Genomic DNA, 25,327 nt, shown 5'->3' with positions numbered 1-25,327 from the left:
TATAGATGTTTGTAAAATGTGCCACGAGAACCTGGCAAGGGGTGGCTGCCCAGGTGGATGCTTCCTCTTAGGCTTGTTTTCTCCCTCCCTCAGATTTGTACACATGTACTCCTTCTTTTAGTTGTTTTTCTTTTTTTTTTTCTTCCCCTCTTACTTTGAAATAATTTTAAACTTAAAGAAAAGCCCTAAGAACTCTCATAGAGTCTTGTCCAGATTCTAACATTTGCTTTACCATTTTCTCAAATATATGATTTTGTCGGACCTATTTGAGAATGTGTTGCCTATATCATGTCTTTATTTCTAGATACTTCAGCATGCATTTAACCACAGTAGTTATTAAATTTAACATTGATGTAATGCTATTATCTACTCCTCAGTTCACATTTAAATTTTGTCAGTTGTCTTGACAATATTCTTTGGAGCAATTTTGTTTCTGGTTCAGGATCTAATCCAGGATCACTTACTGCATTCTCATGTCACGTCTCCTTAGTCTGAAACAGTTTCTCAGTCTTCCTTTATCTTTTATAACCTCATTGTATTTTTTAATAAAAACCATGTTTTCTTGCCCTAACTGGTTTGGCTCAGTGTATAGAGCATCGGCCTGCGGACTGAAGGGTCCCGGGTTCGATTCTGGTCAAGGGCATGTACCTTGGTTGCAGGCACATCCCCAGAAGGAGGTGTGCAGGAGGCAGCTGATCAGTGTTTCTCTCCCATCGATGTTTCTAACTCTCTGTTCCTCTCTCTTCCTCTCCGTAAAAAATCAATAAAATATAAAAAAAACCAAACACGTTTTCTTCTTAAAAATTAGCCATGTTTATACTCTATTCTAAACCTGGAATTTTTTTCCATTTAGCAGTAAATCTTGGCTATTTCTCCCTTTCTACACAGATAATATAGATGTAACTGAGTTAAAGACATTTTTGAATAGTTAAATGATTTGCTAAAACACCAAGAAATAGAAAAAGGTACACAATGTAAAGTCTTCTTCAGATCTTCATCTAAAGCAGCTTAGCTTATACATATTCTACTTTTTTTTTTCCTTAAATGTATATCCTAGAGATCTTTTTATATCACTTCCTAGAGGACTTTTTTGTTCTTTGTATAATCTGTAGTCATTATGTAGATAACTATATTTATATAATCAGTCCTCTATTAGTGAACATTAGGTTAGTTTCTTGCCTAGTCTGTATAGTATTCTGATGCAAGTGTCAGTTTACCCTGGGTTAGTTCTGTTGGTGGATCTGAAAGTTATTTGCTGGAGTGGTTGATGCTGCAGTGACAGCTTATCTTTTTCCCACTTACCAAAGTATTTTCAAGATCTTTTTGTATTCCCACACATGGTCTCCTGTGTGGCCCACTTCCCCACTGGAGCACTTTTAGCAGTGCTGGAGTGAGCAGTTTGCATATCTATATGTTTTTGTGGGAATATAGTTGTGTTTATTTCTAAAAGCATAACTTCTGGGTCAAAGATATATTTTTAAGTTTTTATATCTACCACCAAGAGTGCACTCCAAAGAGGTTGCAGCAGTTTAACATGTTACCATCTGTGACAGTGTTCCCTAGACTCTGTCCCATCTGAGTGTGAGGTTCTGTCAGTGTGTGGCAATTTGGAACTCCAGGCCTTGACTCTTGCTTCAACCACATCATCTCTACTTCTGTTTTTAAGATTCCACGTGCAGTTTCCTCTGTTCAAAGGATGCCATGAATTTTTAAAAGGCTCAGGGTGAGAAGTTGGAGGAGGTGTAAAAATCCGTGACCTGAAGGAACCTGGGGGAGGACACTTGTGTCAGATCTCGAATTCTCAACATTCACAAAATAAAAAGGACATAATGGCCTTCCAGGTAGAGAGAACAGTATAGTCCATTTCAAACAATAGGTGGGGCCTTGGGGATGACAACAAGGAGATGTGACAGATGAGGCTACAAAAATGGCACACTGAATAATGCCATGCCTAAAGACTGTGGGTCATTGGGCCTCGGACTGGTACCAGGACTTATATTTTTTATTATTATTATTATTTTTTTTTTTTTTTACAAACACACACAATTTTATTTAACAGAGACCCCCAAATGCAAAATTTGGCAAGGGCTAGACAGTTAATAGCTAACAGAGACAAGACTTAAGTAGGTGTTTTAAGAGTTAGACTTGACAAAGAACACATGGGTTTGAATCCTAAGTCCACCAATAATTCATGTGACCTTGATATAATCACTACCTCTAGCCTCAGTTTCCTCATCTGTATAATGGGAACAGTGACACTGCCTCTATCATAGGCAATGCATATGTACATAGCATAGTGTCTGACACATAGCAACCACTCATTAGCTCCTACTCTTTTTATAATACCCCATTTTCCTTAAAATGAGAATTAGTAAAATTGATCTTTTGACCTAATTCTGTCACTAACAACTAAAGTTGTGGAGATAATTTTTCCCCAGCGTCGTTTGCAGGTTGTTATAAAGAATTAAGTGAGATTAAGAAGGCAAAAATGCTCTGTGCCCAAATGTGAGTTGTTTCATATATGTATTAAAAATTGTGGCTCTAGGACTTTTAGCAAGAGTAACAGGACTACACTTGCCTCTTGAACAGAGGCCCTGTCATTAGTAGGTTTGTCACGTGGTTTATGTGTAATAAAAGTTTCTGTAATAAAGCTGGTTAATCCCCATGATGTTTATTTTCATGTTAGAACAAAGGTGACCTGGGCCATTTATGCTCAGGTGAGAAGACATGGCAGGGACCATGCTACAGGGATTGGTGCAGGTTTTAGTCTGGCAAATGTTTACACGTCTGCCTTGCATGGTCTTGAGCTGTGTAGGCACTTCGAGGTGACGGATAGGAAGGACTGTATAGAGCTGTGCCCTGTGAGCATGGAGGAGGGTGGTGAGAAAACTCCTTGGGAGAAAGGGCTTTCACTTTGTTAAAGGGCAGGTCGCAAGAAAAGAATACCACATCTTGTACTTTAAATCAGGAACCTGAACTTTACTTTGCTTCACTCTGCTGTCTAATTCCAGGTTTTGAGCTTAATTGTAAACCTCTATCCTGTACCCAAAGTGATCTGAAACAGTTTTGAAAACCAGGCCACTTCTATATTTGAAACAGGTCAGGGGCTCTGCTCTGCCATCAGCATGAAGCTCTAACTCCTAAGGTGACAGAGAGACCCTCACGTGCCAAGGGCAGGAGCCATGTCTCCTTCTCACACTCCAGCCCAGCATAGTGCCTAGCATCTTTGAGTGAGAACCCCTATTCACTATGTGCTCACTACGGAATAAACACACTAACCCACTTATTCCTCAGAACAACCCTGTGCACTATAGTATCTTAGCATGGCCTTCCCTTTTTGATAGTAAATGGTAGAACTGAAATAGCCTACCTTCTAAAACAGGATCTTAACCACTAAACTTCAGCTGCTCAGTACGGACTCAATGAATAGTTACTGAATGTATTTGGTCACTGCCTGGCTCTCCAGCTATACTGAAATCACTTCCCCCTCATCCTTTATGCTTCAGCCAGTCTGACCCTGTGTTCTCTTACTGCCATATTTGTATACAAACAACACTTCTCTTTATGGCTCTCTCCTCCTTCCCCAAACTTGGCTCATTTCATTTTGTTTAGGACTTGGTTTACAGGTCCCTACCTTTCAGAGAATATTGCTCCTCTGTAAGCACTCTTACTCAATTAAGATAGTGTCCTTATCTGGTTCCCCACTAGGCCCAGATCACCATAGACATATGTACCAGGAAGAGCAGGAACTTGGAGAATATGTGTCAAACCAACAGTGAATTCATTTGTGGAGCTGGATTTGACTGCCGTGGCTTTCTTTCCATCTGTTCTCTTCATAGCCTGCTCTTGAGTTGAGGATGGACAGGATTGCCTATTCCTTCATCTTCATCTCAGGCTAGGCACAAGGCTTAAATAATTGGGCCTTCCCAGTATAAGATTATATGCTTCATAGCCACCAGTCTTTGGGTCTTAAAAAAGGAGGGTTTGGAGGCACATTCTCTGAGTGGTTCCCTGGTGCTTCCCATTGTATCTGTATGTTGAGAAATGGGGTTACAGCTAAATCAGGGAAGCTGGCTGTATTTCTTCTCTCTGCATCTTCTCTCTCAAACTTGTGGTTCCCAGTGCCTTCAGTTGAGCATTGGCTTAAGGTTCTCTTCCTTTGGCTTTTTCTTCTAGGACTTTGAATGTGGAAATGACGTGGAACTCTCCTTCACCAAGAATGGGAAGTGGATGGGCATTGCTTTCCGAATTCAGAAGGAAGCTTTGGGGGGCCAGGCCCTCTATCCTCATGTCCTGGTGAAGAATTGTGCTGTGGAGTTCAACTTCGGGCAGAGGGCAGAGCCCTACTGTTCTGTCCTTCCTGGCTTTACATTCATCCAGCACCTTCCCCTGAGTGAGCGGATCCGGGGCACTGTCGGACCAAAGACCAAGGCAGAGTGTGAGGTGAGTGGGCCTGGAAGACTAAATGGCTGTCTCTCCTGGGCCACCTTACTGCTAAGGCAGAGGGGAGACATGGCAGCTGAGTGTGGTGAAAGCAAACCACCTCCCTGCATGAGTAATCTTCCTCCTAACTCCTCAGGGCTGGACCAAGTTTAAAGCTGCTGTGAGAGTGACATGAGGGCTGTGGGTATGGTTTAGGCCAAAGAGAGGGGATATGATAAGAGACTTAAATCGTGGAAAGGTTCCAGAGGGAAATTGCCACACTGCTCCTTGGGTGAGGTCAGAATCTTAGAATAGGAGAAGAGGATATGAAGGCACTTCCTGGTGAGTGTGTTCTTCAAGGAAGTTGTGCAACTTCTCACACTCAAAGCTGTCTAAGAACAAAAATGTCAACTGGCCTTGGGGATGATTTGGCTGCAGAAGCTGTACTGGTGATCTTCTCAAAACTTTTTTTCTGATATATAAGTGACTTTATGTTTATTCCAAAAAATTAAACTTTCTCATTCCACCAGTCATAAATAAGTTTACTTCTAAAGTTTTAGATTTTATGTGTGTGTGTGTGTGTGTGTGTGTGTGTGTGTGTGTGTGTGTGTTATTATTGATTTTTTACAGAGAGGAAGGGAGAGATAGAGAGAGCTAGAAACATCAATCAGCTGCCTCCTGCATACCCCCTACTAGGGATGTGCCTGCAACCAAGGTACATGCCCATGACTGGAATCAAACCTGGGACCCCCTCAGTCCGCAGGCCGACACTGATCCAAACCGGTTAGGGCCAAAGTTTTAAATTCTATCCTGTTCTTTTTGCCGTGCTAAGTGCTCATTTCATACACAGATACATTTATAATTGAGATCTTATGGTATAAGCATTTTCATATTCGACCCTTTTCACTTAACATTATTTTGTAAATGCCAATGTTTACCATTTCCCTCTTATTGGGCATTAGGTTGCGACTGGTTTCTGCAAATTTCAAATTCACTGATTAGATACAATGTTTGTCCTTGTACATACCTTTTGTCCCCATTTCAAACTCCAGGAAGGTTGTACCACTTTCTGTGCCCACTCTGTGTACCATTCCCAGTGCACGGCCTTCCCTGTCAGAGGCCACTGAATTCTGCTAAACAAAAATTTAAATGCTCATAATAGCTCTTGGTTTTGTATTCATCTCATACCAGGCCTCAGAGGATTTGATGAGCCTCATCTCTTTGAATCCCAACAACACTGAGGTAGAAGCTATTGCTTTCATTTCCTAGAGATGACCATGAGATTTAGAGTCACCCTCATGGTCTCCAGTGAATCAGGGTGCTGCCTGCTGCTTCTTCAGTGCCTCTCCATCATGTTCTTACAGATTCTGATGATGGTGGGCCTTCCCGCTGCTGGTAAGACCACATGGGCCATCAAACATGCAGCCTCCAACCCCTCTAAGAAGTACAACATACTGGGTACCAATGCCATCATGGATAAGATGCGGGTAAGGACAGCCCCTGGTCTCTCCTTAGCCACCTCCCTCATCCTACCCCCCTGTGCTGTCCTACAATCAGGACCATGCACCCCTCACCACCCCCTACCCACAGGTGATGGGCCTACGTCGGCAGCGGAACTATGCCGGCCGCTGGGACGTCCTGATCCAGCAGGCCACCCAGTGCCTCAACCGCCTCATCCAGATTGCTGCCCGCAAGAAACGCAACTATATCCTAGACCAGGTACTTACTGGTGACTATTACACTGCTAGAGAGGGAAGAAGCCTCTTGGGTGCCTGGATATTACCCGCTTGTCCTTTTATTTTTCACCATAATGCTCATGGACTGCAGTGCTAGTAAGGGTGTCAGCCATACATGACAGCACAGTCCCAGGCTCTTAGTACAGCTCTCTGAGCCCTGTATGTGGGTGGGGTATGGGGCCATGATCCAGTCCTAGCTCATGTTCTTAGCAGTCCAAGAGAACATTATCAGGTAAGAGCCATTTAGTGAAATGGAAAGGGCGTGGGTTTCTGAGCCGGATAGACCTGGCCTTAAATCCCAACTCTTCTACTAGCTGAGTGTCTGTAGACAGCTGGCTTCACATTTCAAATCTCAAATCTGGTCTGTAAAATGTAAAATGGAGATTATAATGGTGCCCACATCCCTAACACAGGGCCTGGCACATAGTAACTGGAAATTACTGTTAATTACTCTATAGAATAGGTATGTCCCAGTTTCTCTTAGCATGTTTTATGACTGTCAGGTATATATCTAAATCACGTATTTTGTGCCTGTGTTTAAATTAAGAGCAGAGTTCTTCATATCAGGTGATCTGGGAACCTTTTTTTTTTTAAAAAATAAGTTTTTATTTCCAGATTAATACAGTTGTTCCTCTTTTTTCTCCCCATAGCTCCCCTCCATCCAGTTCCCACTCCACCCCATGCCCTTACCCCCCCCATTGTCCTCGTCCATAGGTGTTCAGTTTTTGTCCAGTCTCTTCCCATACCCCCCACACCCACTTCCCCCCAAGAACTGTCAGTCCACTCCCTTTCTATGCCCCTGATTCTATCACTAGTTTATTCTGTTCATCATATTTTTTATTCACTCAGTTTTTAGATTCAGTTTTTGATAGATATGTATTTGTTGTCAATTTGTTGTTCATAATTTTTATCTTTACCTTTTTCTTCTTCCTCTTCTTAAAGAATACCTTTCAGCATTTCATATAATACTGGTTTGGTGGTGATGAACTCCTTTAGCTTTTTCTTGTCTGTGAAGCTCTTTATCTGACCTTCAGTTTTGAATGATAGCTTTGCTGGGTAGAGTAATCTTGGCTGTAGGTTCTTGCTATTCATCACTTTGAATATTTATTGCCACTCTCTTCTGGCCTGCATAGTTTCTGTTGAGAAATCAGCTGACAATCGTATGGGTACTCCCCTGTAGTTAACTAACTGTTTTTCTCTTGCTGCTTTTAAGATTCTCTCTTTGTCTTTTGCCCTTGGCCTTTTAATTATGATGTGTCTTGGTGTGGTCCTTTTTGGATTCCTTTTGTTTGGGGTTCTGTGTGCTTCCTGGACTTGTAAGTCTATTCTTTCACCAGGTAGGGATAGTTTTCTGTCATTATTTCTTCAAATAGGTTTTCAGTATCTTGCTCTCTTTCTTCTTCTGGCACCCCCATAATTCGGATGTTGGTATGCTTGAAGTTGTCCCAGAGGCTCCTTACACTATCTTCCTATTTTTGGATTCTTTTTGCTTTTTGCTTTTCCAGTTGGGTGTTTTTTTGCTTCTTCGTATTTCAAATCTTTGACTTGATTCTTGGGATTCTCTCGTCTGCTGTTGGATCTCTGTATATTATTCTTTATTTTAGTCAGTGTATGCTTAATTTCTGATTGGTCCTTTTTCATATCCTCAAGGGTTTCACTAAATTTCTCTGAGGTTTCTGGAAGATTCTTGAGTAACCTTATAACCGTAGTTTTGAACTCTATATCCAGTAGTTTGCTTTCCTCCATTTCTTTCATTTGTGATCTGTTTCTTTTCTTTTTTTTTTTTTTTTTTAAATATATATTTAATGATTTTTTACAGAGAGGAAGGGAGAGAGTTAGAAACATGGATGAGAGAGAAACATCGATCAGCTGCCTCCTGCATACCTACCACTGGGGATGTGCCCGCAACCAAGGTACATGCCCTTGACCGGAATCGAACCTGGGAACTTTCAGTCTGCAGGCCAACACTCTATCCACTGAGCCAAACCAGTCAGGGCTTATTGATTTTTTATAGAGAGGAAGGGAGAGGGATAGAGAGTTAGAAACATCAATGAGAGAGAAACATCGATCAGCTGCCTCCTGCACACCCCCTACTGGGGATGTACCCACAACCAAGGTACATGCCCTTGACCAGAATCGAACCTGGGACCCTTCAGTCCGCAGGCTGACGCTCTATCCACTGAGCCAAACTGGGTAGGGCTGATCTGTTTCTTTGTCTCCGCATTTTGTCTGCTTCCCTGTGTTGATAGAGTGGGTCTGTATGCTAGGTGTCCTATATGGCCCAGTGGCTCAGCCTCCCCAGTCGCCTGAGGTGGATGCTCTTGGTGCACCCCTTTGTGGGCTGTGTGCAGTCTTATTGTAGTTAAGCCTTGATTGTTGTTGGTATCACTGGGCGGAATTGACCTCCAGGCTGTGAGGACCAGTTGTGTCTACAATGCGAGAACTGCTGTGCTGGAAACACCCTTATGAGGCTGGACTTGCTTCAGTGTGGCTTTGGTCCTCACTGAGTCTGCCCCCTGAGTGTGTCTCTTATGGATCTGAAGAGTTGTAATCTGGTGTGGTCTCACTTTGAGAACCCCTTTCACGACCCACATGGTTCAGGGTTCGGGTTCTGGAGGAGGCCCCACACAAATGAAAGAGACTGGAAAAGTATAAATTTGGCGATACTGGGGGCCAGGCGGGAGCCCAACTCTAGGGGGAGGACTCCTCCTCGCTCTGGCCTTGCAATCCCTTTTATTAAGGTTTGGGATCCACCCATAGCCAGTAATAGCCAATCAGCAAGGATTTACATAAGACTAAAAGGTGGAGCTTGCTTCAGTTATCATTGTCTCAATTAGACAATGAGTGGTTGGCTCTGACCTTTCAGAGCTTCCAAGGTTAACCAACTTTCCGGGTTCCTTGTCCACACCTTTCTGCTGGTGAGGACAGCTCTTGGATCTCCAAGGAGGTGCAAAGTCAACCACTGCCTGAGGCCACCCAGCAGGAGCTACAGAGAGATCTGCAGATTCCTCCTCTTAGTTTGGGGTTTGGAGGTGCCCAGATGAGGTGCAGCTGTGAAGCGATGCAGGCTGCTGATGAGCCTTAGGCCTTCTTTTGGAAGCTCTGGGGTTCTTTGACCCAGCTGCAGTTTGTTAGGTTAGGTTGCAAAAGGCCAGGCCATTCATATGCAAACGCCTCTGGGCACAGCTTGGGTAGGGCTGTAAATTGGGTGGGGCATGGTCTCAGGGAATCACAGGGTGGAGCAAACAGCAATGGTTGCCCGTTGGCCCTGCCTCAGATTGGTCCCTGGGTCTTTGTGTCCTGCGGCCCCGTGCAGGAACAATGAACGCTGCGACCACCTCTGAGAGAAAGCTGCCCTCGCGTTCCTGTCCCGATGCCAGACAGTCCAGTTTCTCCCTGTATAAGTCTGGGTCCCCAGAGTCTCACTGGGAACTGGAGATCAGAGCAGTCGGGAGTTTGTATCTCCCTCCCAATTGAAAAAGACCACAGTGTACTCATTGCCAGCTCGTATGCACGCGCCTCTGTAACTTCCCTCCTCTGCACCTCCTACCAGTCTAGATGTGCTTTTCTCTTTCCTTCTTGTTGTAGAACTCCCACTCAGCCAGCTTTCCAGTGGTTCTGGATGATATCTGTTTTTTCTTTTAGTTGTAGTTTTGATGTGGTTGTACGAGACAGCAATTTCAGGTGTTTACCTATGCCGCCATCTTGGTTCCTCCCGGAACCTTAGAAATTAAACACAATTTTGTGTGCAGGTGCAAGCATGTTATTTTAAAAAACAAAAAAGCTAGACAGTTTTGATTTAGAATGGGAAGATCGTCCGTGGCTTTCAACATTCCCAAAAGTATAATTGACCCAAACATAGTTAAGGATCCCTGTCTCAGGGTAATGAGTCCCTCATGTTTCCCACCTATGAGACATCATTCTGGACATGTGTCCTGAGGGTACCAAATCCTGTATTTGGGTATCTGTGAACAAGCCTGTTTCCCTAAGCCTTGCATCCATGCTTTCTTAAAAACCTGTGAATGTGCAAATACGTAATGTGAGTAGCACCCCTGCCCTGGCTGCCTTGCTAGTGTGCCTTCCCTGTGTGCCAGTACTTGGTTACGGGGTTTTGAGGCCTCCTGGTGGGGGTGGGGTTGGAAACTCCAGGGGACCAAGTTGCCCTTGCATGGGAATTGGCATCTTATGTGAAACAGCTGAGCAGGAACTTGGGGTCATGAACATGTGGAGATGTGGGAGAGTGGTATGTGCACTCACAGAGTGTGGAAGCTCTGCGCCCCTTCTCACATAACTTTGCCTTATGCATCTCTTCCATCTGGCTGGTCCTGAATACATCCTTTCATAATAAACTGGTAATCTATGTTTACAGTTGAAGGAATGATGCCTTATATCCAACATTTGAAAGGAGCACATAGTAAGAACTTTGTTCTTAAAGACAAAAAGTAAAAAGGCTATTGGCTGGTGATAGTTTTTTTTTTTTTTTTTTTTTTTATTGATTTTTTACAGAGAGGAAGAGAGAGAGAGGGATAGAGAGTTAGAAACATCGATGAGAGAGAAACATCGATCAGCTGCCTCCTGCACACCTCCTACTGGGGATGTGCCCGCAACCAAGGTACGTGCCCTTGACTGGAATCGAACCTGGGACCCTTCAGTCCGCAGGCCGACGCCCTATCCACTGAGCCAAACCGGTTTCGGCTGGCTGGTGATAGTTTTTGATAGGCAAATTAATTTACAGTTTTTTAAATCCTCATTCGGGGATATATTTGTTGATTTTTTTTTCATCTTTATTGTTGAACTTATTACATATGTTTGTTGATTTGAGAGAGAGAAGAAGGGCGAGAGAGAGAGAGAGAGAGAGAGAAACATTGATGTGAGAGAAACATGGATGGGTTGCCTCCCACACACGCTCTGACCAGGGATCAAACCCACAGCCTAGGTATGTGCCCTGACTGGAAATCAAACCCACAACCTTTTGGTGTACAGGACAATAGCTCCAACCAACAGCTACACTGGCCAGGGCTAGACAAATTAAATGGTCTTGCCAGAAAGGTGTTGGGAGTGGACATCTGCTGTGTGCTGATGGAACAGCCAAGTTAGGAAAACTGAAAGTTGACCAAGGCTGGGCCATACCCTGGCCCTCATCTGTGATGGTGGACATGTGAGATTTGTTCTGGGTTCTGCAGCCATTGGATTGGTCCTTAAAGACTCTCACATTTGTGAAGAAGACAGTACATGATCCCCTAATACTAAATTTTGATGCAAACAGCTAATTGGGCTAATGTTTCAAATATTTATTTCTAGGGACTGAAAGGGACTGTTGAGCACAGGATAGTCCAAAAGCCAACCAGGGCTACTGCCCCAGCTCAGCCCCATCAGTAATGCATATAGCCAGCCTTTTCTTTCTTCGAAGACTTCGTTTTTTAACCCTGGTCTTGCTTTGTCTCATTGTTGTCAGGGCATTTGGAATTGTAGTTTGACTTGGCACCAGTGGGACTCAGTGTCCTGTAAGGGGAAACAGTGTTGATTTAGCACCCTGAGGATTCTCAGCAAGTATTCCCTGCCTGTCAGTTTGCTGATTAAATTAGCTGTGAAACCCATTTCAAATGTGTGGCTCAGTGGTGAAGGATTACAGTGCTAGGGGTAGATCATCTTAACATTTTTGTCCAACATTTAAAAGTGGACCTTCCCTGGAGGTCAGGCTCCAGCTCCTTAGCCAGGCCCAGTACAGCTGGCTCTGTAAACAACACACTATGGTTTTTTGAGTATGTGCTGGCTTGTTCATGGGAGGGGTCCAGGGCTCTACCAGGTATACTTTGGTCTTCAGAGCTGTCCTGACGGAGGGATATGCAGGTTGGGCCAAGTGATCCAGGCCAGTGAGGCAAAACTACCTAAACGCTGAAGGTGGGGAAGGAGGGTTCTCTGGCTAACCATAGATTGGAGGATTGACTTGGGGCCTCAAACTATAGGTTACTCAAGCCTGGGAAGAGGTCTGAAGCCAGTGATTTTACATGTTTGGTCTTAAGCCCCAAACGTGGCTTCCAAGAAACTCTCTGGGAAGCGGGGGGGCTGTAAAAGATTCAGAGCAGGTCTTCCCACCTCACTAGCTTTGGCTATGAGGGATAAGTTGATGCATAACTGTCTCCTGAGCTAGATAGAATTCCCTGCAGTTCTGGAGCTCATCTTTTCCCTTCTCTGGTTCTTCCCAGGTGATTAGACCTCCATGCATTTGGCTCCTCTGAATCTCCTATTTGTAGTTTGGATTCGGTAATGCCCATTATTGAGAGGAAAGCAGAATGTGCCTGCAGAAGGCAGGTGAGGCTCTGTGAGCCAGGACTCGGCCTATGTATGGTTAGGGCCCCAGTGCCTACCCCAGGTTATGTCTCATTGGGCACAAGCTCTTGGTTTTATTGGGCTTTGACTACATTCCATGATGACCTGAGTATCCTCTTCAGATCATGTGTGTGTTACAGCTGTGAAACATCCAAGGAGAAAAAGAAGAGATGGATCACAGGGCAAACAGGCCTCAGAGAAAAGGAACCTGTTCAAAGTCATGCTGTTGATTTTCTGGTAGAACATGTCTCTGCTGACTTCCCAGATGGCCTCGGCCCTGAGTAGTTGGAGCCATGGTGGGAAATTGGGAGGTGGGATGTCTAGGCCAGGACATGGAGGATGGTAAAAAGAATTGAGGCTTTGTCCTGTGGGCAGTGAGGAGCCATAATCATGTTTTCTTCGGGGAGGGATATGTTAAATTTGCCTGCCTACTAAAAGACTTGAGAAAGGGGAAGTAGGCCACATTGCTTCAAGTGGTTCTGTTGCTGGTGAAAACACCTCAAGAATGAGATGCTGCCCAGTCTATCCCTAGCCTACCAAGGTCACACAAGAGTTGGTGCACCCCTAATCGGTTTGGCTCAGTGGATAAAGCATCAGTCTGTGGACTGAGGGGTCCTGGGTTCAGTTCCGGTCAATGGCATGTACCTTGGTTGCGGGCACATCCCCAGTGGGGAGTGTGCAGGAGGCAGCTGATCGATGTTTCTAACTCTATCCCTGTCCCTTTCTCTCTGTAAAAAAATCAATAAAATATATATATTTTTTTACATTAAAAAAAAAGAGAGTTGGTGCAGAGCAGGAATTGGCCCTCTGAGGCAACAGAGTTGCCCTCCTAAAGGCTTCTGAGAAAGCCTCTGTGGGGCAGAGTTTACGGCTGCAGGCTAGGGAGCTCCCTTAGGTCTCTTAACAGTCCAGAGCCAGGCCAAGCAGTGATCCCTAATCTCACCTCAACCATCAGAATGTATGGTTCTAGTCCTGTTTTGCATCCCTGTTGCCCTTGCCACATTTTTTGTCTGAAACAAATCCAGGGGTAGAGCAGAGGCCCAGACCTCCTCTTATTGGCAGGCATTGGGAGAAAAGGGTGTTTCTTTCCTCCACCCTCCCTGTCCCCGCGGCCTCAGCCAGTTCCATAGTAACATTCCAGCTATTTGTCACCCTACATGTGGGTTCCTTCCATTAGGTTTACCTTACTGTGAGCCCAGAGTGAACTCTTTTGTCACCAGCTTTAAATTTGTTCCTCTGGGATCCAGCCAGGTATCTCCCACTGCCACCTGACCCCACTGAGCTATGGATGGGAGGACAGGTGAAAGTGTACATGGGACAGTGGGACTCTTACAGAATCTGGTCTGTGAGCAGCATGCTGTGTTCCTCCCTTACTCCCCCAGGCTGTCACGCACCTCTGAGAAACCTAACTCCTGTCCTTTGGCCGACATTGCTGGAGATTGGGGGTGGCCCAGGGTCAGGGAACACAGCCCCAGCAGACCTGAGAGTCAGCAGCTTCAAGCAGGGTGGGACTGGAAGAAGTGGGAACTAGGCAGAGGGAGCTCACACAGCTGGGAAAAGCTGATCCAGCTGTTGTGCTGGTCTCTCTTAGCAACAGAAACTAGCAGCCCCCAGTGACCATGACAGTCCTGGGCCAACCTAGGGTCTCTGACCTCACTGTGTTTGCTGTGGCAACAGTCGCCAGCAGCTAACTCCCTTTTTTCCAGAAAAGGCAAGTGTTTGTATTTCTGCTGGTGTGGTTTAGACACTCTTCCCTTCCCCAAGCCAAGAGGTATGGCAAGGGAGGTGCTATCTAATAAATGGTCACCAAGAGGGTTCTCTGCACCTCAGTTCTAGAGTGTCTGACGAGGCATTGCTCAGAGTCTAGCCACTTCTCAGAACAGAGGCCAGCTCTTTAGGAGTCCAGTCTGCTTTGCCCCCATTCATCCCATCCCGTGAAACTAGGGACTAGCCCTCTTGGCAGTATTGCTTCTCTGCTCTGTCTCCACATTAGGACATTGACACAGCAGGTCTGCCCCATAGAATCCCTCCAGGAGGTGTTCATCTCTGTCTTTGGGGTTCAAAGGAGTCAAAATAGGATCACTTATGGGCAAATAAACCCTGGAATGGGTTGTCCATAGAATGGTCTGGGGCACATTCTTTCTGGCACTCATCTACTCTGGCTTTTGTGCCAAGAGAAAACCTCATTATTTAGCTGGAGAAAGCAAAATTCTATCTTCCTATGACCAGATGCCACCTTCTCCTCTGTTTTTTAGGTGTAGAGTCCAGGAAGAGCAATGGGGAGAGGGACTTGACTATTCCCCTCTAACCTGATGTGCTTTTTAACCATTTAGGCCAGTGCTCAGGGCCCCAATCACAGCATTTGTGTGCCCACCACACACGTTCCCTCCCCTTAATGAAAGTGGGGACACTTTCCCTGGGGAGTAGGGAAGAACATCTTTGCCTGGTGTGTGTCAGGATCACTTGGATATTGGTTTAGAGCAGGAGTGTGGAACCTTTTTTCTGCCGAGGGCCATTTGGATATTTATAACATCATTCTCGGCCCATACATAATTTTTAACTTAAAAATTAGCCTGCTGCCCTAACTGGTTTGGCTCAGTGGATAGAGCGTTGGCCTGCGGACTGAAGGGTCCCAGGTTCGATTCCGGTCAAGGGCATGTACCTGGGTTGCGGGCACATCCCCAGTAGGGGGCGTGCAGGAGGCAGCTGATCGATGTCTCTCTCATCGATGTTTCTAACTTTCTATCCCTCTCTCTTCCTCTCTGTAAAAAATCAATAAAATATATTTTTAAAAAAAATTAGCCTGCTATATTTGGTCAAACATTTAATTAACTCACCCCTAATGCTTTGGCAGGGCCAGAACAAATTATTTCTCAGGCCTTATATGGCCCACAGCCAGAAGTTCCCCAACCCTGATTTAGAGAGTAGCTATAGTATAACTGCTATACTCACAGCACTGGGGTCGCTGGCTGACCCACAACCGAGCTTCCTGTTCTTTTTGTCTCAGAAGAAGGGCTCTTGTGCCTCATCTTTTCCTCAAATTTCACTTTCCTTGGTCCTCTCCTAGGACATTGTCAATCCTGTTGGCCATATTTTCAGATCTACCCTGTACGTGTTGACTTCTTTCCCTGCCACATACCAGACATTTTCACATCTGCAAATCCTCACCGGAGCCAGGAGGAAGGTGATATAATCCCTGTCTTTTAGATGAAGAAATTTGATGAGGTGACTTGTCTGCAGTCTCATGAATAGTAAAGAACATAGCTGGGATTTCAGTAAAGAACATAGCTGGGATTTCAGCCTCAAGCTTCTTCACCAAAATCTATGTTCTTTCACCCTGGCAGGGTGGCTCATATGGTTGGAGCATTGTCCCACACATCAATCCCTGTAGGGGGTGCAATCCATCATTGTCCTCTCAGATCGACATTTCTCTCTCCTCTTCCTCTCTCTCTAAAATCAATAAAAACAGCCCAAGCGTGTCTCAGTGGTTGAGTGTCGACCTATGAACCAGGAGGTCACAGTTCCATTCCCAGTCAGGGCACATACCCTGGTTGCAGACTCAATCCCCAGTGTGGGGCATGCAGGAGGCAGCCAATCAGTGATTCTCATCATTGATGTTTCTGTCTCTCTCTTCCTCTCTGAAATCAATAAAAATATATATATATTTTTAAATAAAATCAATAAAAATATATCCTTGGGTGAAGATTTAAAAAGCACACACACCAAAAAACTCCCCAAAACCTGTGTTTTTTCTACCGTCTCACAGTTCCTGTCTTCTGATGGGAAGACACTATAGCGTGACCTTCCTTTGGTCTAGGTTGCTGCAAGTGAACCGTACAATAAGAATATCCACAGCACCCCACCCAGTGATGGCCATATCAACAGTGGCTATCATTTGTTGAGTGTTGGCTGTGAGCCAGGCCCTGGACTAACCAAGAGCTTTTACTTACTTGAACACCTTCAGTCTTAATAGCGAGCAAATGACAGACATTCTTACTGTTTTCCCCATCTAGGACTTGCGACTCAGTAAATACACAATAAGTTGACTTTACAGAAGAGGAGACGGAAGCTTTTGAGTGGAAGTCACTCACCCAGGGCCACACAGGTGTTATGTGGCCAAGTCAGGTTACAGCTGGGGTGTTCCAGGCTGTCCCTCTGAGAGGCCTACTTTGGTCAAGGTGTTTCCCACTCTGGAGGCCTCCTCATAGCCTCCACTCAAGGAATCCTCATGCCAAGTCAGTGCTTTGTGGTCCTCTTCCTGCTCAGTCCTCACCAGCCCAGGGGGGAGGCTTAAGGAAGCTTTTTGTTCCTATTTTACAGGTGAATCAACTGTAGGGGCTGGCCAGAGTGAGTTTATGGTCACACCAGTAATTTATCCTGGGCTTTTTTCACTCTCCCAGGCTGAGTCTTAAAAAAATACCCTTTGTGTCCGTTGGATCATGCCGTTTTATAACTTCTCTGCAGCTTCTCTCTTCAGTCCCCGTCAAGCCACCAAAAATTGTTTAAATGAATGTATTCCTCATCACTCCAGCTCTTTTGAGTGAATTTGGATAGGGCAGTTCCCCATATAGGAGCCTGGGTCCCACCTCCAGGGATTGGAGTTCAGGAAGTCTTGAGGGATTGGGGTTCAGGAAGTCTTGGGGCTGCTCTCTCTTTCAGTAGTGTCCAGGTGACACAGGTGCACAGGCTGAGTCTGGAGCCCTGGGGTCCGACAGATCTGTTCCCCAGTCCCAAAGGGCCTAGCACATTCAGTAAAGGGAAGCTGTTGTTACTACTGCTCAGATGTGTCCTAGGACACTGGTCTGTGCCAGCACCAACCTAGGACGCACTTGCTCCTCACCTAGAGCAAGGGTGGGGAATGTCCAGCCTGTGGGCCACTTAAGGTCCACAAGATCATTGGTTCTGGCCCTGCCGAAGCATTAGGGGTGAGTTAATTAAATGTTTGACCAAATATAACAGGCCAATTTTTAAGTTGATAATTTCATATGGCCCAAGAATGATGTTCTAAATATCCAAATGGCCTTTGGCAGAAAAAAAGGTTCCCCATCCGTGACCTAGAGGCAGGGAAGAGAACATTAGTAGCAAATCTGCGCCTTGTAAGGCTTCCTAGTTAGAAACTTGTGGGTGAGGCTGATGTTTCAGAGAAGGACTGAGGGAATGAAAGAATCAGTGCTGATGAAAATAATTGATGCAACTGTCAGAAGAGGTTGGTTCATTATGATATCCATTCTATGTATATTATGCAGTCATTAAATGAAAACACTGGGACAGAAAAATGTTACAGAAATGTTAACTGAAAAAAAGTTTCAGAAGAATGTATAGTATGATTTCATTCATGTTAAAAATCACACAGATGTTTTTATTCCTTAAGAATATTTTTTAATTTATTTAAAATATATTTTTATTGATTTCAGTGAGGAAGGGAAAGGGACAGAGAGATAGAAACATCAATGATGAGAGAGAATCATTGATCCACTGCCTCCTGCATGCCCCACACTGGGGATTGAGCCTGCCGCCTGGGCATATGCCCTGACCAGGAATAGACCTCCTGGTTCATAGGTTGACGCTCAACCACTGAGCTACAACTGGCCAGGCCACACATATGTTTTTAGAAAGACATAAATTTGCATAGCTGGTTTGGCTCAGCGGATAGAGTGACGGCCTTCGGACTGAAGGGTCCTCGGTTCAATTCCAGTTAAGGGCACATGCCTGGGTTCGATCCCCAGTGGGGGACATGCAGGAGACAGCCGATCAGTGATTCTCTCTCATTGATATTTCTCTCTCTCTCCCTCTCCCTTCCTCTCTGAAATCAATTAAAAAAAATTTTTTTTTTAAAAAAAGGACAAATTTAATCATCTCTAGGAAATAAGACTGGAAGTAGGTGGATGAAGAGATTCTTACTCTAAACTTTACACCTTGTACTCTGAATTTTTTATGATGAACATGTACAGGCATTTCTCTGAGATATTGTGGGTTCTGTTCCAGACCACCACTGCAATAAAGAGAATCATGATCTGGTGGAGGGTCTTGCCTTCAATTTGTAAAACACACAACATCTGTGAAGCTAAGTAAAATGAGGCCTGTATTACTTGGGGGGGAGGGGGATAATTGTAAAGCAAAGTACTGAGAACAAAGAGGATTAAAGTGCAAAGCCCAACCATTGAAATCCTTGTCCTGTGACTGTCAGCAGTTGCTTTCCCGAGTCAGTTCATTTTCTGAGGGTGGATTCAAAAATCTTAAAAGTGAAGAAGAGCAGTTTCTTGGGTCTCTCTGCTTAGAAGAACTAGTGCCCTTTTCTCAGTCCTTGGCTGACATAGTGCCCCATAGAGGAGAAAACAATTCTGTAATGTGCCATCTCTTGCCTCTTCTGTCACCTACCCTAGACAAATGTTTATGGGTCAGCTCAGAGACGAAAAATGAGACCATTTGAAGGCTTCCAGCGCAAAGCTATTGTCATTTGTCCCACTGATGAGGACTTAAAAGACCGAACAATAAAACGAACCGACGAGGAAGGGAAGGATGTCCCAGATCATGCTGTCTTGGAAATGAAAGGTAGGAGTTGAGTGATTCCCAGAGGAACATCTCAACCAGGTCCTCCCTCCTCTAGCTCCTTGTTTTAAAATCTTGTTCTTTCTTTGCTTCTGCTTTGTCTCTTCTCTGTCTAGTACAGCTGTGAATGGAAAAGCTGCTGTATCTCTCTTTTGCAAGGTTTTCAGGCAGATGGGTCTGGGGCATGATGGAGAGAATGTGTGGGAGCAAATGCTAGCGACCTGCATGCTCACCTGCCTATGGCCCCCATTTAGTGAGCTGACTGTGAGCAAGCCTCAGTCTGCCTCCCTGATTCTACCTGCCTCGCCTGCTCCTGAAGGGAGCATTTATCAACACTGGTTTGGTGGGTCTTAGCTACCTCTTTAGGATATGGAGAAGAGGTTTCCATTAGCCCCTGGCCATTGTCAGAGAGTCTTAAGGTTAGGATCCTGTCTTGTCTCTTGCTTACTACTACAGTGTCCTTGTTGTGGAGGGAACCACACCTCAAAAAGTACTGACCTATTTGTTCCCTCTGGGGACCTCCCTTCCTTCTAGCCAACTTCACGTTGCCAGATGTTGGAGACTTCCTGGATGAGGTACTGTTCATTGAGCTGCAGCGAGAAGAAGCAGACAAGCTGGTGAGGCAATACAACGAGGAAGGCCGTAAAGCCGGGCCACCCCCTGAAAAGCGCTTTGACAACCGAGGCGGTGGTGGCTTCAGGGGCCGCGGGGGTGGTGGCACTTTCCAGCGCTATGACAACCGAGGCCCCCCCGGGGGCAACCGAGGAGGCTTCCAGAGCCGAGGAGGAGGTAGTGGTGGAGGAGGCAACTACCGAGGAGGTGAGCTCTCACACTTCTGGTTTCTGGGTCAGGGTTGGGCTTTGTGACTGTTTATTCAGTCAGTAGGTGAAGGTTCCCTAGCACCAGCCCTGGGCTGAACTCTGGTAGAGAACCAGGATGAGTCAGACTCGGGGGTCTCAGGGAAATGCTTCCACTATCCTGTTCCCCCTGGGGACTTGCCCGTTTGTATGTCACATTGCTGTCATTTTTGTGCATCTTCCTCATCTGACCTTCAGCTTGAGAAGATGAACCAGAACAAGTTACTGTCAGTCCTGGGTCCCAGCTCAGGACCTGGTGTAAGTCAAATGTTAGGACTGCTTTGGGTTTTATATTTTAAAACAAATGGAAAAAGGGGCTTCAAGAGGTTAATTTACCCAGAATTTGCCCAACTAAGTCTAGAGTTGGGATCAAGTGACCCAAACTCCAAGTTCTTAGTCACTAAGTTCTGCTGTCTGCAATAAAGTGCACGATCATAATTTAACTGGCATGCCCGCTATGTTTTGGTCTTGTGATGCATAGTTTGGGGACACAGCTGGACCCTGACAGACACATCACCCTGTAGTGACAGTCCAGAAGGATTCTGGGCTTAATAGGAAAGCCCAGCAGGACTGTGACCTTAGGTGGCCCAATCTGTAGGGGAGAAGGAAGGCTTCCTGAGAGCCTAAGTTAAGGTCCAGAGACCAGTAGGAGTTGGAAGAGGGAAGAGTCTCATGCTCAGGAAACAGCTGCATGAGGGTTCAGGAGAGACTGGCCCATTTGGACAACCCTGGTGAGGACTGTCCCCAATGCTTGGCATCCCCTTTTCCAGAATATCTCTTCTGATTTATTCAACAGCTATCGAGATGCTAAGGACACAGTTGAAACCAAGACAAACCTATCAGCCAACAGTGATAACCAAGTGTTATCAGGGCTGCACTGCAGAGTGCACCTAGGGGTCTGGGGAATCTCAGAGAGGGTGCTTTATTTACTTGACTGAGCTGCTCTGAGCCTAGCCACACTGGGCTGCAGCAGTCACCAAGTCAGCCCAGCTCTTGAGGGGCCCAAGTTGAGAAGGACAGGCTTCTTATCTGGTTTCTTCAATGCAGGTTTCAACCGCAGTGGAGGTGGTAGCTACAACCAGAACCGCTGGGGTAACAATAGCCGGGATAACAACAACTCCAATAACCGAGGCAGCTACAATCGAGCTCCCCAACAGCAACCACCCCCTCAGCAGCCGCCACCACCACAGCCGCCACCACAGCAGCCCCCGCCACCACCCAGCTACAGCCCAGCTCGGAATCCACCAGGGATCGGCAGCTATAGCAAGAACAGCAACATCCCTGGCTCGAGCGTCAGTACCAGCACCCCCACTGTCAGCAGCTACAGCCCTCCACAGGTGAGAGGAGGTGGGATCCGGGAAATTTCCAACACCTGCTTCAGCCCATCTCCAATCCTGCCCTTCTTTCTCCCAGACAGTGCTTTTGACGAGGTTGGCCCCTCGCCATCTCCAGGTCCATCCAGCAAGTGTATTTCTCTTGGCTGTGTCACTGGCTCACTGAATCCCCAAGAAAGCACTCAGAGTTGCCCCTTGCCCAGGCTGGAAGGGGCTGATTCTGTTGTCATCAGGACGTGGAGACAAGCCCTAAGGTTGATGAGGACTTGGCCTCTGTTCCGAGACCTTCAAACAGAGCAGCTCCAGACTCAGTTCCAGTTCTCTGAAAGCCAGTGCTCAGACTCTGGAATGCATAGGCCCCTGTCAACCAGAGTATGTCTCCTTTTATTGTGCAGCCGTTTCCTGAATACCTTTCACATGCCAGGCCTAGGAACAGCTGCCAAGAGACAGATGAATGGTTCCCCACTCCTGGTCTAACAAGAATATTTTCTAGAACAGTAGTTGAGCAGGCAAAGATTCAGGCCCCACCCTAAAACATCCTGGTTTTGTGATCTTGGACTGCCTTACCTCTCTGGACCTCCTTTTTCTCATAAAGGACTAGAGTTGTTAATAGAATTCACATCCAAGGCTTATTGTGGGAGATGGTGGTGGTGGTGGCTGCTGAGGGGGTGGCATTATAGCTTCATGGAACCACAGATCTGGGGTCAAGTCCTGGCTCTTGTCACTTGGGCCCAATCAATGATTTAACCTCCCTGAGTCTTTGCTTCCTTTTCAATACAATGAGGCTGATGGAGCACACCTCTCGGAGCTGGTGGGAGGACTGGGTTAGTTAATGATACAGCCTGGACATGGGAAGCATTTCAGGAATTACCACTATTATTTTTCTTCTTTTTTTATATGAATAAGCTCTTTTATTATTTTTTTGTTAATCCTCACCATAGGATTTTTTTTAATTTACTTTTAGAGAGAGTGGAAGGAGGGAGAGAGAGAGAGAAACACCAATGTGAGAGAGACACATCGAATGGTTGCCTCCCCACACACACTCTGACCAGGGCCGGGGATTGAGCCTATAACCAAGGTACGTGCCCTTGACCGGAATTGAACCCAGGACCCTTTAGTCTGTGGGCCAATGCTCTATCCACTGAGCCAAACCTGCTAGGGCGCCACTACTCTTTTTCTCAGTAACTCTTCCCGTAATGACTCTCACAATCTACTGAGTACCCATTGGTTTGTGTTCACAAGCTTATTGAAGACACAAGATAACCAAAGAATAGTTCTGTTGTAATTTTTGTTTTACATGGGGGGGAAACCCTGGGATTTCAAGAGATGCCTTGAACTTTGCTCCCCAGGGTCTCAGAGTCCATGACAGCTCTGTATCCTACCCTGCCTTTCCTGCCATGTTGCTAACCCACTTCCCCCTCAGTCCTTCACCTCCACGTGGGAAGTTCCTTTGTGGGCCCACTGCTTACAAAAGTTCTTCCTTCATCCCAGCTGAACTGGCTATTTCACAGAGCCCTGGTTTTTTCCCCCCACTTTCCAGCCGAGTTACAGCCAGCCACCCTACAACCAGGGAGGTTACAGCCAGGGCTATACAGCCCCACCACCTCCACCTCCACCTCCACCTGCCTACAACTATGGGAGCTACGGCGGCTACACCCCAGCCCCCTACACCCCACCACCACCCCCTACTGCACAGACCTACCCTCAGCCCAGCTATAACCAGTATCAGCAGGTAGGTATCAAATGGGGGCATGGGTTACGGAGGCTGGGGGCAATGGAATGGAGAGACTCTCAGGGTCCCCTTGCAGTGTGTATTCCCAGACTTGAGTCCTTTGTTATCCCCTGAAGATGAGTGGCCTGTCAGGAATTCACCTGATGTAGCCAGTCCATTTGGGTAAACTCTTCTGTACTGGCTGCTGAACAGCTGGTATCCTAGCTCCTCTCCCCAGTGCAGCAAGGAAAGCATATAGCAGTGGCCTCCAGATCCTGCCTCAGCACCATGGCCAGTGTCCATTCCAGTGGGTTGGTGCTAGGCCACCATACCCGTGATTAAGTATTTTGAATGTGGTACTTAACCTATATCTGAAAAGGGCCTTAGGTTGGCAAGCCAGGAGACCTGGGCTTCATCCCTCGTTGCCTACCCACATGGCATCAGGTCAGTCCCTTGTCCTCCCTGGGTGCCTTGATTTCTCTGTCAGGGGACCCATGTGTCAGCTGTTGTCACTGCACCCATCTCTACCCTGGGTGAAAGTGGGGTGAGGGGAGGAACCAAATGGAGGTCTAGATGAGGGACAACTCTGTACTTTTGGTTTCTCCCTAGTATGCTCAGCAGTGGAACCAGTACTATCAGAACCAGGGCCAGTGGCCGCCATACTACGGGAACTACGACTACGGGAGCTACACCGGGAACACACAGGGGGGCACAAGCACTCAGTAGCCAGTGTACCCCGGAGGCCCCTACCGGCTTCCTCCACCAGCGCCCACCACGGCCCCTCATCTGCCCCCACGGGGTCCTGTGGTGCTGGGGGACAGGTCATCCCAGGGCCCTCTGAGGGGCTTCTTCAACCACAGGGCTGGGCATTTTTCTCTGGATTCAAACAGGCAACAATGAACTCTTATTTTCTCTTTCTCTCCCTACCTTCTTCCTCTTCCTCTTCTTTCCGTCCTCCTTGACTAAATACACTCCTCCCTTGGTCATGCAGTGATGCTATAATGACTGAGGGGAGGACCCCTTTCTGTCCATTCTTCCCAGCCCTGTTCCAGACCCTCAGCTTCCCAGACCCTCATGCAGTTGGTTGTACATTCTTCAGGAGCTGTTTTAACTGTCTACTTTTCAGGATTTAAAAAAAAAAAATCAAAAAATTAAAAAAAAAAGTTTAAAAAGCAAAAAACAAAATATGGAGGGAGGAAGCAGTGACAGATATTTTTTTGGTAATTATGCTTTTTTTAATTTTTAGAATTTGTCTGTTTTTACTGTGGGTTGGCTGTTGATACTTCATCAGGATAACCATTTCTTTGCTGAGTTCAGGCAACCAATGAAGAACCACACCCTCAAAACAAAACCACAAAATCATCTTTAACCTAACTTTTTATACAATGTCTCAGTTTCCCGTAACTTTGCACACGAGCTTCTGTGTTGAGTTGAATTGTAACTGCTTTTTGTATTTGGAGAGAGTGTGACTATTGAACTTGAAACCTTTTATTCCGGGCGTCTTGGTAGTTTCTGGTGGGGTTAAGCTGGCGAGAAGGAAAATGGGGGAGGGGGGTCGCCTTCCCTTCAGAATATGAAGTTTTTCCCACTGCTTCCTCTCCAGAGATCTCCCAGGTGGCAGACCTAAAGCTTTTTCCTACAGTGACTCTCTGATTATTTTTACTTGCCCTTGACCCATATGTTTTAACAGGATTTTAACAGACTGCACTTATTAAGAAATGTGTTTCCCCTGTTTTGTTTTGTTTTGTTTTCTTTCAATAAATGACATGGCACCTCCTAGCAGGAAGGAAGAAGGGTTGAAACCTTGAAGTGCAATTGGCCTTTAATTGGGGTGAGGGGCCTTTTCAAGGGGACATTATTTACCATTCATTAAACACTTATTGAAGGATTCATGCCTAGCCCCACTTTTGGTGCTGGGAATGCCACCTTAAACCTGGGGCCCTCAGTTTAAAACCCACTGGTTTGTTTTTGAAGTGGTTCTCTGGTCCCTGCCCTTTTCAGTCCATTCACAGTCCCAAATCTCCAAGAATGTGTTTAGAAGGTATGGAGCCAGATCCCTAGGTGTGGAGTGTAAGTAAGGCTAATAGGGGGAGACTAGGACTGGACTCAGGGGTCATCACCTAGTGGTCAGCTATGAGAGCATCACGCAGCGGGGGTATCACTGCTCATCCACCTCAAGCCTGGCCTGTGAGCTGGACTTATGATAGTTCCTGCCTGTATGTCTGGGTCCAGTCCAGTGGGGATTACAGGAGCTTTATCCAGCCAATAGGTTAGGAACTTGTGTTCCTCACTGGGTCTGGATGGTGCTGAGAGACACAGCATGACCAAGGCAGTCCTGGACCCTGCCCTCCCAGGGCTCCCAGTCCACAAGTAACACAGACCTCTCAT

At 46.1% G+C, this 25,327-nt stretch overlaps 1 protein-coding gene across 3 annotated transcripts in view; it reads left to right on the top strand.

Moving 5' to 3' along the window:
* Positions 1 to 24,718, top strand: part of HNRNPUL1 (heterogeneous nuclear ribonucleoprotein U like 1) — a 41,646-nt gene extending 16,928 nt beyond the window's left edge. For all 3 annotated transcript variants that reach the window (XM_080644279.1, XM_080644278.1, XM_080644280.1), the window contains 8 exons: positions 4,177 to 4,443; positions 5,787 to 5,909; positions 6,013 to 6,141; positions 18,872 to 19,040; positions 19,572 to 19,856; positions 20,942 to 21,231; positions 22,769 to 22,960; positions 23,549 to 24,718. In XM_080644279.1, the coding sequence (XP_080500405.1) occupies positions 4,177 to 4,443; positions 5,787 to 5,909; positions 6,013 to 6,141; positions 18,872 to 19,040; positions 19,572 to 19,856; positions 20,942 to 21,231; positions 22,769 to 22,960; positions 23,549 to 23,665 (1,572 nt within the window). In that variant the 3' untranslated portion in view covers positions 23,666 to 24,718. The remainder of the gene's footprint in view (positions 1 to 4,176; positions 4,444 to 5,786; positions 5,910 to 6,012; positions 6,142 to 18,871; positions 19,041 to 19,571; positions 19,857 to 20,941; positions 21,232 to 22,768; positions 22,961 to 23,548) is intronic.
* Positions 24,719 to 25,327: the final 609 nt, after the last annotated feature.

The sequence above is a fragment of the Plecotus auritus genome (genome assembly GCF_963455305.1).
Source record: "Plecotus auritus genome assembly, chromosome: 10".
Lineage (NCBI taxonomy): Eukaryota > Metazoa > Chordata > Mammalia > Chiroptera > Vespertilionidae > Plecotus > Plecotus auritus.
The sequence above is the reverse complement of the archived record's forward strand: the minus strand, read 5'-3'. Positions and strand labels throughout refer to the sequence as shown.